Source organism: Vulpes lagopus, chromosome 11 (genome assembly GCF_018345385.1).
Source record: "Vulpes lagopus strain Blue_001 chromosome 11, ASM1834538v1, whole genome shotgun sequence".
Classification (NCBI taxonomy): domain Eukaryota; kingdom Metazoa; phylum Chordata; class Mammalia; order Carnivora; family Canidae; genus Vulpes; species Vulpes lagopus.
In genome coordinates, this window is record NC_054834.1 from 1263700 (window position 1) to 1276003 (window position 12304).

The window sequence follows — 12304 nt, forward strand, 5'->3', positions numbered from 1 at the left end:
GGACCCGGACCCCGCAGCGCAGCCGCGCCAGGCGCTGGGGCCGCGGAGCAGGGAGCGGGGAGGGGGAGCGCGCGGGGGGCGGGAGGATCCAGGGGGCGGGGAGCGCTCAGGGCGGGGGGCAGGGGGTGCGCGCGGAGCGGGGTGCGCAGGGCGGGCGGGGGGGGCGGGGAGCGCGCGGGGGTGCGGGGGGCGCGCAGGGGGCGGGGGTGCGCGCGGGGGTGCGGGGGGCGCGCAGGGGGCGGGGGTGCGCGCGGGGGTGCGGGGGGCGCGCAGGGGGTGCCAGGGGCGGGGGTGCACGGGGGTGTGGGGGGCGCGCGGGGAGCGCGCGAGGGTGGGGGGGCGGGGAGCGCGCGGGGGGCGGACGGGAGCGCGCGGGGGTGCGGGGGGCGCGCGGGGGGGGGGGCGGGGGGGGGCGCGCGGGCTCCCACGCCGGCCTCGGTGCCCCGCGGCGCGCTCCGGCGGCTCGTGTCCCTGGGCGGCGGGGGGCTGCGGGGTCCGGCGCGGAGGTGTCCCCAGCCCGCGGGTGCAGAGCGCGGGCGGCGGCGCCGCGGGGACGAGAGCCGGGGCGGAGCGGCGGCGGGCGGCGCGGGCACGGAGGCGACTCGGGCAGCGCGCGGAGCAGCCCGCGGAGCCGCCCCGGCCGGTGCACGCGCCGGGCGGAGCGCGCAGGTGGGGCGCGGGGCCCCGCCCCGGAGGATGGGCGCCCGCGCCCCGGGCCCGCGCCCGCCGCTGCTGCCCCCGAGCCCGCGGCGAGCCCGGCGTCCGGCCCGCGCTCTGCGCTCATGTACGTAGGCTGCGCGCCTCCCCGGGCCGGGTGCATGCGGGGCGTCTGCGCCCGGCGCGCCCTTCCTCCTTCCTGCAGCTCCGAGGGCCTCCCCCGGCCCCCGCCCCCGGCCCCGGCCCCGACCTGGGGTTCGCAGATGGGGGGGCGGCTCGCCCGCGCTGAGGTCCTCGGCCGGGCTGGGAGTGAGCACAGGGCAGCACTGTCCCAGCCCTACCTGGGGTGGGGGGTGGGGTGGGGCGGGGGCGACCCCTGGGCGCGCCGGGCGGAGGCCGCTGGCTGCGGGGCGCGGCGGAGAGAGGCAGCGCGGCCCGCTCCCCGCGGCGTCGACGGCTCCCTTGGCCCCTTCGGGCTGCAGAAACTTTGGGACCCGGAGAGGCTTTCGGAGCTGGGGAGAGTGACAGGGACGTGCCCCCGCCCTGCATCCCCGGCCCCCCGACGCGCACCCTGGGGCCGCCGGGACCCTCGTGCTCCATCGCTGCGCCCCCCTCCCGGGTGGAAGCGGCCCGCGCGGGGGTCTCCCACCTAAGCGCCGGGGGCGACCGGCTGGCTGCGGGGCGGGGGGCGGGCGTGGAGGAGCCGGAACCCCGGGACCCGACCCGGTGCCTGCGGTGCTCGGGGCCATCCTTCCGCGCCGGGGGCCAGGGAGGAGGGCGGGGGGGCGGCGTCCGCTCCCGGCGCTCCAGGCTTTGGAAAAGTTGTTGGAGATGCGTCCCGGGCCCCGGAGCTCCGCGAAGCCCCTCCCGCGCCCTCGGCCTCGCGCCCTCGGGCAGCCCCCGCGCACGGGCCCCGCGCGCAACTCCACTGCGGAATCCTCAGGCGTGTGGCGAGCCCCGGGACGGTGTGGGTAGCACCGGGGGAGGGGCGGGGGGGGGGTCCCGGGCTCCGGTGGGCGCGGCGCTGTCCGCGGTGTGCGGGGGGCGCGGGCCCGGCTGCCCCGGGCGCCCCCCCCGCCCCGCCCCGCCCCGCCCCGCCCCGCGCGGCCCCTCCGCGGCAGAGCCGGCGTCCGCCCGGGCAGCGGCACCGGCACCGGCTCGGGCACCGGGGAGGTCCGGGTGGCTGCCCCCGCCCGCGCCGCGCGGCTCGTTCGTCTGGAGCGCGGCCGGGGCCGGGCGGGGGCCGGGCGCGCGCGGGCCGCGGGGCTCAGCTGTGCTGCTGTTCTCTCCGCAGGGACGGCGGCTCCCGGCTGGCGGCGGCGCGCCCCCGGGCCGTGAATGCGACTCGCCCCTCGGCCGCGCCCCCCGCCCGCCCGCCCGCCGGGACGCGGGAGGGGATGCCCCGCGGCGCCGCGATGGCCGTGGGCGCGCTGTCCAGCTCGCTCCTGGTCACCTGCTGCCTGATGGTGGCTCTGTGCAGCCCGAGCATCCCGCTGGAGAAGCTGGCCCAGGCGCCCGCGCAGCCGGGCCAGGAGAAGCGCGAGCACGCGTCTCGGGACGGCCCGGGGCGGGTGGACGAGCTCGGGCGGCCCGCGAGGGACGAGGGCGGCGGCGGCCGCGACTGGAAGAGCAGGGGCGGCCGCGGGCTGGCCGGCCGGGACGCGTGGAGCAGGCAGAAGCAGGCCTGGGCCGCCCAGGGCGCGGGCGCCAGGGCCGGGGACCTGCAGGGCCGGGCGCGCGGGGACACCCCGCAGGGGGAGCCCCCGGCCCCCGCCGCGCAGGACGCCGCCCGCGCCGACCCGGCGCCCACGCCCGAGCCGCCCGAGGAGTACGCGTACCCGGACTACCGCGGCAAGGGCTGCGTGGACGAGAGCGGCTTCGTGTACGCCATCGGGGAGAAGTTCGCGCCGGGCCCCTCGGCCTGCCCCTGCCTGTGCACCGAGGAGGGGCCGCTGTGCGCGCAGCCCGAGTGCCCGCGCCTGCACCCGCGCTGCATCCACGTCGACACGAGCCAGTGCTGCCCGCAGTGCAAGGAGAGGAAGAACTACTGCGAGTTCCGGGGCAGGACCTACCAGACTCTGGAGGAGTTCGTGGTAAGAGGCGAGCGCCCGCCGGCCCACTTTGCACCTCCCAGCGCCCGGGGCGCGACCCCCGGGCGCCCCGTGCGCCCCACTTTGAAGAAGAGGCGCACGGCTGTGCCCGCGGCCCCTCGGCACGATCCCTCTTTGGGTGCAGAGGTAATCTCCAAGGCGGTGTGGCCCATCCGAGTCCGCGGTGACCCCGGGGGCCTGGGGGTCTCCCCCGGGAGGGGTCGGGCCTGGAGAGGGCGAGGCCCCCCGGGGAGGCGGGGCGGGGCGGGGCGGGGCGCGCTGCTCCTGTTGCCGGGCTGCGAATCCACCTGCTTCCAGGCGCAGGCTGGTTTGCGGCCGTTTGGGATGCGTCCTTGGCTAACGGCTAACGAAGGAAGACTAGTCCCGTCAGAAAGCCGTCCCCGCAGATTAGGCGGCGGGTGTCATGCACAAGTTCTGAAAAGGAAAAGGAGAGGAAAATGCTTGCTCATGGGCCGCCCGGACGTCGAGGAGGGCAGAGGCAGGAGGCCCAGGGGTAGGGTTAGACATCGTGCAGGTCCAGGTGGGTACCGGGAACGCTGTGCAAGGGCGCCCGGGCTCCTGGATGCCCCGTGTGTGTCGGGCTCTCCTGCGGTTTCCAGGTGCGTGGACTTAGCTAAACCGCACACCACGCGCCAAACAGGTTATTACCTAAGGTCTCCAGCTGATGGAGAGGAGGAAACCGAGGCAGGAATCTTTACATAATGTGGTGAAGGCGAGGCGGCTGTGGAGAAGCAGGCTCGTGCGTCGGTGGGGCCAAGCGGTTCGGTTCCACTGTGACACCTTCTCCCCCCACACTCTGTGGGACACACAAGCCCCCCCCCCCCGTCCAGCCGGGGGCAGGTTTGCATGGAGGTGCTGGCTGGCACCACTGTGGGCCCCTTGGGGAACTTGACAGCCCTGCCTGTCACTGGCGGGCTGGGCTGAAACGCTCAGCTCCTCTTCCAGCCCCCCCCCCCCAGCAAGGCAGGCTCAACCTACAGCCGGGCTGGACGTGGCCCGCTGACGTGGCGCCTGGGAGGTTTCCTGGGCGGAAGGGGGCAGCGTGCAGGTGCAGCTGCGAAAGCCGAAGGGAGAAGGCAGTTGGGGAGGAACCCTGCCCGCTGCTGGAGGCCGCCCAGCGCCCAGCCTCGGAGACCTGCACCTCAGGGTACGCCCGGGAGGCGATGGCACCGCGTGGATTTCAGGAATAAATCATCAGGGTTGTAAGCCAGAAAGCCAGGAAGGCCGGACCTGGAGATAAAGTGGAGACAAGGCTGGGATTTAGTCAGGAAACCGGGGTGTCCACCCCGACCTTGCCACTAACCAGCGGAGCGCTTGTCCCCTCCATGTTCGTGTTCCTGGTCCGCCAGGTGAGGGGCCGCCAGGTGAGCTGGGGCTTGCTGGGGCTCTGGCAGCCTGAGGCTGGGGCCCACCTCCACGCCCACTGCCTGGGGGTACAGCTGTTCACGGGGGCCCTTTGGAGAAACAAAGAGAAATTGGTGGGGCGACTCCTCCGACCCAGGCCGGGCCTACGCCATGAGGACGGTGGGAGCGGGCGGCCCGGTGCTCTGGCTGGGGGCCGGCTCAGGCCTCTGGGGCGCTGGCGCGGAGGCAAGGCCAGAGGAGGGCCCTTCTGTGCTGGCCTGCAGGGCTGTCGCCGTGGGCCTCGCACACAGATCTCTTGAGTTTGAGGCTCGTAAGGAAACGTAGGACGCAGGAGAACACACGCCAGCTGTAGGGTTTTAATTAATGACGTTGATTGTGAGCCCTGAGTGTCGTCGGCCGAGGAATCACTGCATTTTTGATCTGGAAAGCCCGAGCACATCACGAGGTGGCCGTCGCGTCCCTGAGACGGCAGACAGAAGGGAGAGTTTGCACTTCGGCTTCCGGGCTCGGCTGCTGAGCACAGGGCCCCCCTGAAGCTGCCTTTGCGGGGGGACGAGGGAGCCCTTCCCGGACTCCCTGCTTCCGAAGGGAGGGGCTCAGTGCGGAGACTGTGTTTCAGGCTCTGGACACGGGCGACGTTAGCAACAAAAGGGAGATTGCAAAGATCATGATCTTGGGAAGATTAAGGTACCGGCGAGCCTCTTTTTAGAGCATGAAGAGCATCTTCCATCCTCAGGTGACGCCTCACCTCTAACTTTCATCCAATCACCACCGGCTGCCGGGCCGTGCGCGGGCGAGGGTGTTGCAGAGCTGCCGCGAGCTTTCAGTTGTGTGCTTGCTCCTGTGACGCGTGAAGATTTCACGCCTGGACGGTGTGCACCCCGTGCCCCTTCGTTTCTGTTGCTGTCGGGAACATTCTAGGCATTTCCCTAAGTCACTGTGGTTTGGTGCAAGTCATTTCACGTCCACGTCTTTGTTTCCTCTCATGTACCAGAAGGGCTGTGGCACGTTGCTGGGGGTGTCAGAGGGATGAGGGTGCGGGGCCAGCACTGAGCCCCGGGTGTCTTGGGGGTTGCCGTCGCGCAGAATTGCAGGGCTGGGCGACCGTGTCCACCTGCCTGGTCTGGGGGTGCGGAGCTTCGCAGGGAGTGCAGCGCCACTGTGGTTGCCGTGTGCAGAGCAGGGGCGTGGAGAGGGGCTGTGGAGAGGCCTTGCCCTGGGAAAATGCTCTGCTCTTCTCCGAAGATGTAATTGAGGCGAAGCTTGTGGGACCGTGGGGTCCTGCGTGGAAGGCTGTGGACTGTGGCAGGGAGGAGGTGGCAAGGTGGCTGGTTCTGGGCCTCCTTCCCTGGGAGGCACCTGTGCTCTCTGCTGGGGGGGGTCCTGCTGGGGCTGGGGGCTCACCTTGGGCCTCCTTCCAGAAGCCACTAGAACAGTAGATCCTGCCCAGGGCCTGCGAGGCAGGTTTGGCCCCAGGGGGGCCTCCCCCGCACCCCCTCCGTGCCAGGTGCCTCTCCGTCTTGGACACGTGGCTCCCTGCCCAGGTCCCACAGTGAGCTCCGACTTTTCCCTCCTCTCCGGGCGCCCCGCCCTGTCCCAGCCCCGCTCCGCTCCTCACCGCCTGCTTGATCTCAGCCCGGTGTCGGCAGACGACCTCGTTCACTGCTTCCAAGGCGTCCCGTTAGGCTGCTCATAAGATACCCGCATTTTTCTGGGGGCATTTGCAACTTGTAAATGCAAACCAAACACCGAGTAACGAAGAGCATATTCCGCGCTGGCTCTCAAATTCTCCCAAGTAGCCTGGTGGTCAGCTTACGCCAGCAGGTGTCCGACTTTGAACAAGGAAGCTGGTCTGTGGGTTTATGTTTTTGTATAACAATGGTGTTTGCACGTGCTGTCTGCCTCCCAGGTCTGTTCACTCGTGGGGCCGCTGTGACAAAGTGCCTCTGACCAGGCGGCTCCAATGGTAGAGACTCGTTGATTCATGGCCCTCGAGGCTGGAGGTCTGAGATCGAGGTGTAGGCCGGGCTGGTTCCTTCCGAGGCCTCTCTCCTGGGCGTGTAGACGGCCGTCTTCTCCCGTGTCCCCACCGAGGCCACCTGTGTCCTCCTCGTAGCAGACGGGGGCCCACCTGTATGGCCTCATTTTGACGTATCTCGTCTCATGTCTCGAAATACAGTCACGCTCAGAGAGACCGGGGGTCAGCACTCGAATGCGGGAATCTGGGAGGGAGGACGCACTCCGGGCTGTAACGCAGCTGTCACAGGTGTCGAGGCCACAGTTGACCGCAGATGCAGGAGCCCAGGGAGGCACAAGGAGTGTGGGTGGAGGGGGTCGCGGGGAAGGCTGCAGGGGCAGGTGCGATGGAAGGGAGGCTTTACAAAGAAGGCTGGGAGGGATTGATGACAAACTGGACGCCGAGAAGCAGAGCCAGCAGCCCGCCCGAGCCCGCTCGGTCCGTGTCTTTCCCATTCTGGGCGCCACGTTAGGGGCTACTCTACTACCTCTGCCCTCGGGTCTGAGCTCTCGGGGGCTCCACGGGGCAGTTTCCAATCCGTCCCGACGGCTACCGGGCAGGCCAGCAGCACACCAAAGCTGGACCCTCCTGTGGAGCTGCAAAGTAAATCATCCCCGTCCCAGGGTGTCCTGACCCCCAGAAGTGGGGTCTGCGGGCTCATTTCAGTGTGCTGTGGGACCTGCTTAGACGGCTCTCACGGCCGGCGGGACACCCGTTCGGTCTTGGCACAGCAGCCCTCGTAGGGAGCAGGAGCTCCGAGGGGCGGTTTTGTCTCGTTGAAGAAAAGGGGGAACTGAATTATGAACGAGCATGGCCCGCTCGACTGTCTTTGAGAGCGAGAGGCCTGTTGGACGGGAGGCAGCTGGCTGGAGACCCACAGGCGCAGGGCCGGGGTGGACCCAGGCTCCCCCAGGGTGCCACTGTCTGCCCCAAGATTCACCCCACTGCACAACCTCATTTCCAGAAGTTCAGCGATGAAAAACATTCTTCCATGAGATTTGGAATCCAAAGCTCCACCGACGGAGATCTCCGTGCCGTTACCAGGAGGTGCCGGCGAGGAGGGAGACCCAGGCGTCGTACTTTTCGGTTTCATGGTCTTTATGTTCTCTTGGCTGATGTCCCCTAACACAGAACAACACTGTTATTATTTACCTTTGCAGAGAACGCGGAGTCCAGCTGTGTGAAGCTGGCGATCTTAAGCTGGCCCTGATGCTCGTGCTGTGTGCTCCTTCTGAGTTTGTTTTGGTTTCAAGTCAGATTTTCTAAGTACTGGACTTTTCGGTTTCTGCCTTTCTATCCAAAGCCATGTAAATAGGTAACAGTTATTTATTTATTTATTTATTTTAAGGATTTTTATTTATTTATTTGAGAGAGGGAGAAAGCGCACATACACAGGAGGGGAGGAGCAGGGAGCCCGATGTGGGCCTCGATCCCAGGACCCTGAGATCAGGGCCTGAGCTAAAGGCAGATGCTTCAATGATGGAGCCCCCCGCCCAGTTGCCCCTAAATGGTAACAGTTTCTTTATTTTATTTTATTTTATTTCATTTCATTTCATTTCATTTCATTTCATTTCATTTCATTTCATTTCATTATTTTATTTTATTTATTTATTTTTTAATTTTTTTCTTTATTTATTTATGATAGTCACAGAGAGAGAGAGAGAGGCAGAGACACAGGCAGAGGGAGAAGCAGGCTCCATGCACCGGGAGCCCGACGTGGGATTCGATTGTGGATCTCCAGGATCGCGCCCTGGGCCAAAGGCAGGCGCCAAACCACTGTGCCACCCAGGGATCCCATTTTTTAAATTTTATTTATTTTTTTTATTTTATTTTATTATTTTATTTTATTTTATTTTATTTTATTTTATTATTTTATTTTATTTTATTTTTTATTTGATTTGATTTGATTTGATTTGATTTGATTTTTGGTAACAGTTTCTTTAAAGGGGGAAGTCCATATGCTTCCTTGGGAACGTTCAAGTGTGGTCAGATGTTGAGCTTTAAGATTCAATGCAGTTAAGAAGCTTGACCAAGGCCACAGAGCCAGTACGTGGGGGGACCGGGTCTGAGTCCTAGGCTGTTGCACGCTGATAATCGTGGGCTTCCACTGGCACCGTCTTAGGTTCGTGACCAAATGGTGATGAAGTGTCATCTTGTGCGTGACCAAGAGAGTTCTAGGCACGTGAAGGAGGGAAAGCTCCTGCAGGTTCAGAGCACCTGCCTCACATCCGTGTCCGGGAGATGTGGTCAGCTTGACCAAGCGTCTATCGATGTGGGTATATGCCCTATTTGAGGCCGTCTAGGACAAAGTAAATACCTGTGTCCTTCAACATATGCCATCTGGAGTTGGAACGAGGACAGAAGCGTTTACTTCCAGGAGCTCCCTAAGGGCAAGGCGGGGAGGATTCCCGTGGGCAGTGGACAGAACAACAGATCTCCAGACGTGGGCGGGACCCCAGGCGTTGTCAGGCCCGCAGCAGGCAGACTGGTGGCCCGAGGCCAGCTGCAGCCCGGGGAGGTGTTCTGCTTGGCTCGCCGCACGGAAGGCGTCTGTGTGGCTAGTACAGATATTTAACGAATGAGTCGCTCGTCTCTATACCTCGATTGCCAATTAGCTGTCAAAGGGAATGATTCCCAAATGGCAGCCACCTGCCGACGCTGTGCTGGGCTGCTCCCGTGGAAGGGCCCTGCCCTCCAGCTGACCGCAGCCCACGAGGCGCGATTCACCCTCGGCCCTGCGGCCACAGGGCTGTGTAATGCCTCTGGTTACGGGGGAGAGATGCCCGCTGAGGAGCCCGGGTCCCATGCTAGCATGCCCTGCCCCTTCGTGTGAGTAGAGTCAGCGTCTTCTAGAACCTCGAGGACAGAGAACTTGCCAGCTGAAGAGCTCTGTGTGAGCCATTTTTCCGCTGCGTCCCTGTGTCCCTGAGCAATTCTCAGACCTCCTTGTCTTCCCTGTGGTACGGAGCAGAGTATCCTGATTATCTCTCTGTTTATGAGAAGTAGATGAAATATATGTGAAAGCAATTTGAACCTACACATCTCTGAACAAATTAAAAAAAAAAAAAAAAGAATAGAAACAAAAAAGCCTGCAGTAGGTTGGTGTGGTTTCTCGGTGTGTCTTGTTGCCTGTGCCATCTCGTGGGGATGACTACCCCCTGGCGGGGTGTTTGGTCCCTGAAGCCTTCCTGCAGAGGCTTGTCATCAGGTTGGGGCTCTCTGGGGCCTGCCCATAAGTATTTCCTTGGTGATCGGCATCTCTGAATCTGATAAATCCCCCAAAAGAATTTACTCTTGCATGCTTTTTAATTCAAGACATTTTTTCTTTTTCTTTTTTCTTTTTCTTTCTTTCTTTTTTTTTTTTTTTTGGATAAATGTTTGCCAGGCACTGCACAAGGTACTGGAGACATGATGACAAACCTTGGAGTCCCTCCAGTAAACAGGCAGTGACCCCAGAGTGTGTGATATGCTGTGAGGAGCATCATGGGGCTCTGCAGGGTACACAGGTGGAAGCCGCCCATCCAGACTCCCTGGTTGCTGGCTTGTTTTTAAGCGACCGAGCAATCCTGGGGCAGGTTTCTAGGGAAGAGATGAGAGTTTGTCTCGAAGAGAACAATTGAGAGTCTGGATGGAGGATACGATTTTCCACCCCAGCCTACATACCCTATCGCCATCCTTCGTGGTATGGTTCTGACCACATAGCTGGAAATCCTTTTCTTGCTGCTTCTGTTCCAAGCCTGAGATCCTGCCAGCTGGATTTCACTTCTCATTCTATTTCTGTCGGGCACTGGGGTGCGGCCAGGACATGGAGTGCCTTTCGAATCTGCAGAAAAGGATGATGTCAGGCATCTGCCCATGGCCCTGCAAGTTCTCTCGGAAGCCCTAGGCCCCTGGAAAAGCATAGGGATGGAAAATTAAGATGGCATGTGGCTCTGAGCATTTCCAGAAATGATTTTGCTTTAAACATGATGAGACCACCCCTTGCTTGCCTGGGAATATGTAACAATGATAGCCTGAAAACCTACCACTTACAAAACTTGTGAAATCCCAGATATCATATAAAACACATTTTCTTAAAAGCACAGCTGAAATGGCAAAAAAAAAAAAAAAAAAAAAAAAAAAAGTAAGAGAAATTAATCCCTGGAAGTAGAATCCAGACAGGAAAGTCAGCCCTGCAGCAGTGGCCACCTGAGAGCATCTCCTGATGCCGGGGGTCCAGGCCTTGGGTGCTCAGGGCCAGGCGGGGGCACGTGACAAGCCCAGGGCCCCGAGGAGAGAGCATCAGGTCAGGATGCGTCCCAGGAGACCGTGCTTCCCCCAAGAGCACGTCCTGCAAAGAAGCAGCAGACTGCCCTGTGTGGGCCTCAGGGCTGAGCCCAGGCGACAGGCTTGCTCTGAACACTTGCTGTCTCCAGGGCACACGGTCTCTTATGAGCATGAAGCCCGTATTCATGCTCCCCTGAGTGGCCCCCCCAAAACCCGGGTGGGGTATTTTCATTTAAAGGAGCCACTGGTATCTGACAGTAGCCGATGCTCCCAGGAGGAATGCACACTCCACCCGGGCTGCAAAGAATCTCCACAAACAGTGTTCCAAGGGATGTGACAGCACAACGGAAATCACACACGAGGAGGGATGTCATAAGCAGAAGTCAGCCGAGACCAAAGTAGTCCAGTAGGACCCAGATGTGGGGGTATAAATAGGGCTACTTAATGTGCAAAAATATACGTGTTGACATAAACTGTACGGGTAAGCATAGTCCAGATACTAGTCAGCTTCGTGAAAGAGGTGGGAGTCGTACAAAGAGAGGATATGAGAGTCTGGATTAATGCTCAACAGGGGACCCAACAGCACATCTGGTGGTTTACGGGTCAATTCAGCGAACCGGCAGATAGATTTGTAGAGGTCACCCAGGTCAGACAGGGACGCACAGATGGAACATAGGAAGGAGATGTTTGGATCCACGGAGGACACGGAGAGGACATTCAATACGGATCAGATCAGAGTTCTGCGAGAGGTGGTAGAGAGAATATGGGAGAAACGAGGGGTTGGTGTCTCAGGCTTTTGGGTGGAAAGACTGCTATTTTCTGATTCAAGAATCCCCCCTGAACCTAAAGAAAGAGAAACCAAAAGGTCGTCTGACCCCCTCGCCATGTTGTAGTGAGATGGCAAAGCACCCAAGGCAAGAGGTTTTAGGAGCAACCAGAGAAAAAAGACTTGACCTGCAAAAGAGCAGCATCTAGGTGGACGGCCGGCTTCTTGTCAACAGTGGAAAACCCAAACGGTAGAGCATCTTTAAAGGAGCAAAGAGGGAAGAAGAGTTAACCCAATTTCTATATCCAGCAAAACTATCCTTCAGGAAGGAGCCTGAACAAAGATATTTTATTTTTTTAGAATTATTTTCTTTTAGGATTTCATTTATTTATTTACAGAGCGTGAGCTGGGGAAGGGCAGAGACTCTCAAGCAGACTCAGCACTGAGTGTGGAGCCTTACCCGGGGCTCAGTCCCACGACCCCCAAGATCATGACCTGAGCCAAAATCAGGAGTCGGATGCTTAACTGACTGAGCCACCCAGGTGTTCCCGATCAAAGATTTTTTTAAAAGATTTCATTTATTTATTAGAGACACACACACAGAGATACAGACAGACAGGCAGAGGGAGAAGCAGGCTCCATGCAGGGAGCCTGACGTGGGACTCGATCTCAGGTCTCTAGGATCATGCCCTGGGCTGAAGGCGGCGCTAAACCGCTGAGCCACTGAGGCAGCCCTGATCAAAGATATTTTTAAACAAAAATAGAGCACATGCTGTCAAACGAGCATGCAGGGCAGCCTCTGACAACCACCGTCCGCAGTGCGGGCGCTGAACGCCCCACCTGCCTGAGGAGGGGAGTGGTCTCCGGGCTGAATTTTGGGTTGGGCACTTTATTCTTGAACAAACAGGAAATGCCCTTTGATATAACCTAAATGTTCTTGGAAAAAGGTTATTATGCGGGGGAGGGCAGCTATCTCAGCTCTAGGCCCAGTAATGCCACAGGTGAGCGGTTCCAGAGGCCCCTCCTGCTTTCCAGGGCTGTTGGATATGGATGCCACCAAGCTTTTATGGCCTGTGGGTCATTGTCCTGACCTTCCTGTGGTAACACGTCCAGGCGACAAGC

At 61.3% G+C, this 12304-nt stretch overlaps 1 protein-coding gene across 2 annotated transcripts in view; it reads left to right on the forward strand.

Annotated features, from left to right (window-relative positions):
* Positions 1-2054: 2054 nt before the first annotated feature.
* The window catches only part of VWC2 (von Willebrand factor C domain containing 2), a 95545-nt gene continuing 85295 nt past the window's right edge, over positions 2055-12304 (forward strand). For both annotated transcript variants that reach the window (XR_005982721.1, XM_041722717.1), the window contains exon 1: positions 2055-2750. Coding sequence is in view for 1 of the 2 variants with exons in the window: in XM_041722717.1 (XP_041578651.1) it covers positions 2055-2750 (696 nt within the window). In the remaining variant the exon portion in view is untranslated. The remainder of the gene's footprint in view (positions 2751-12304) is intronic.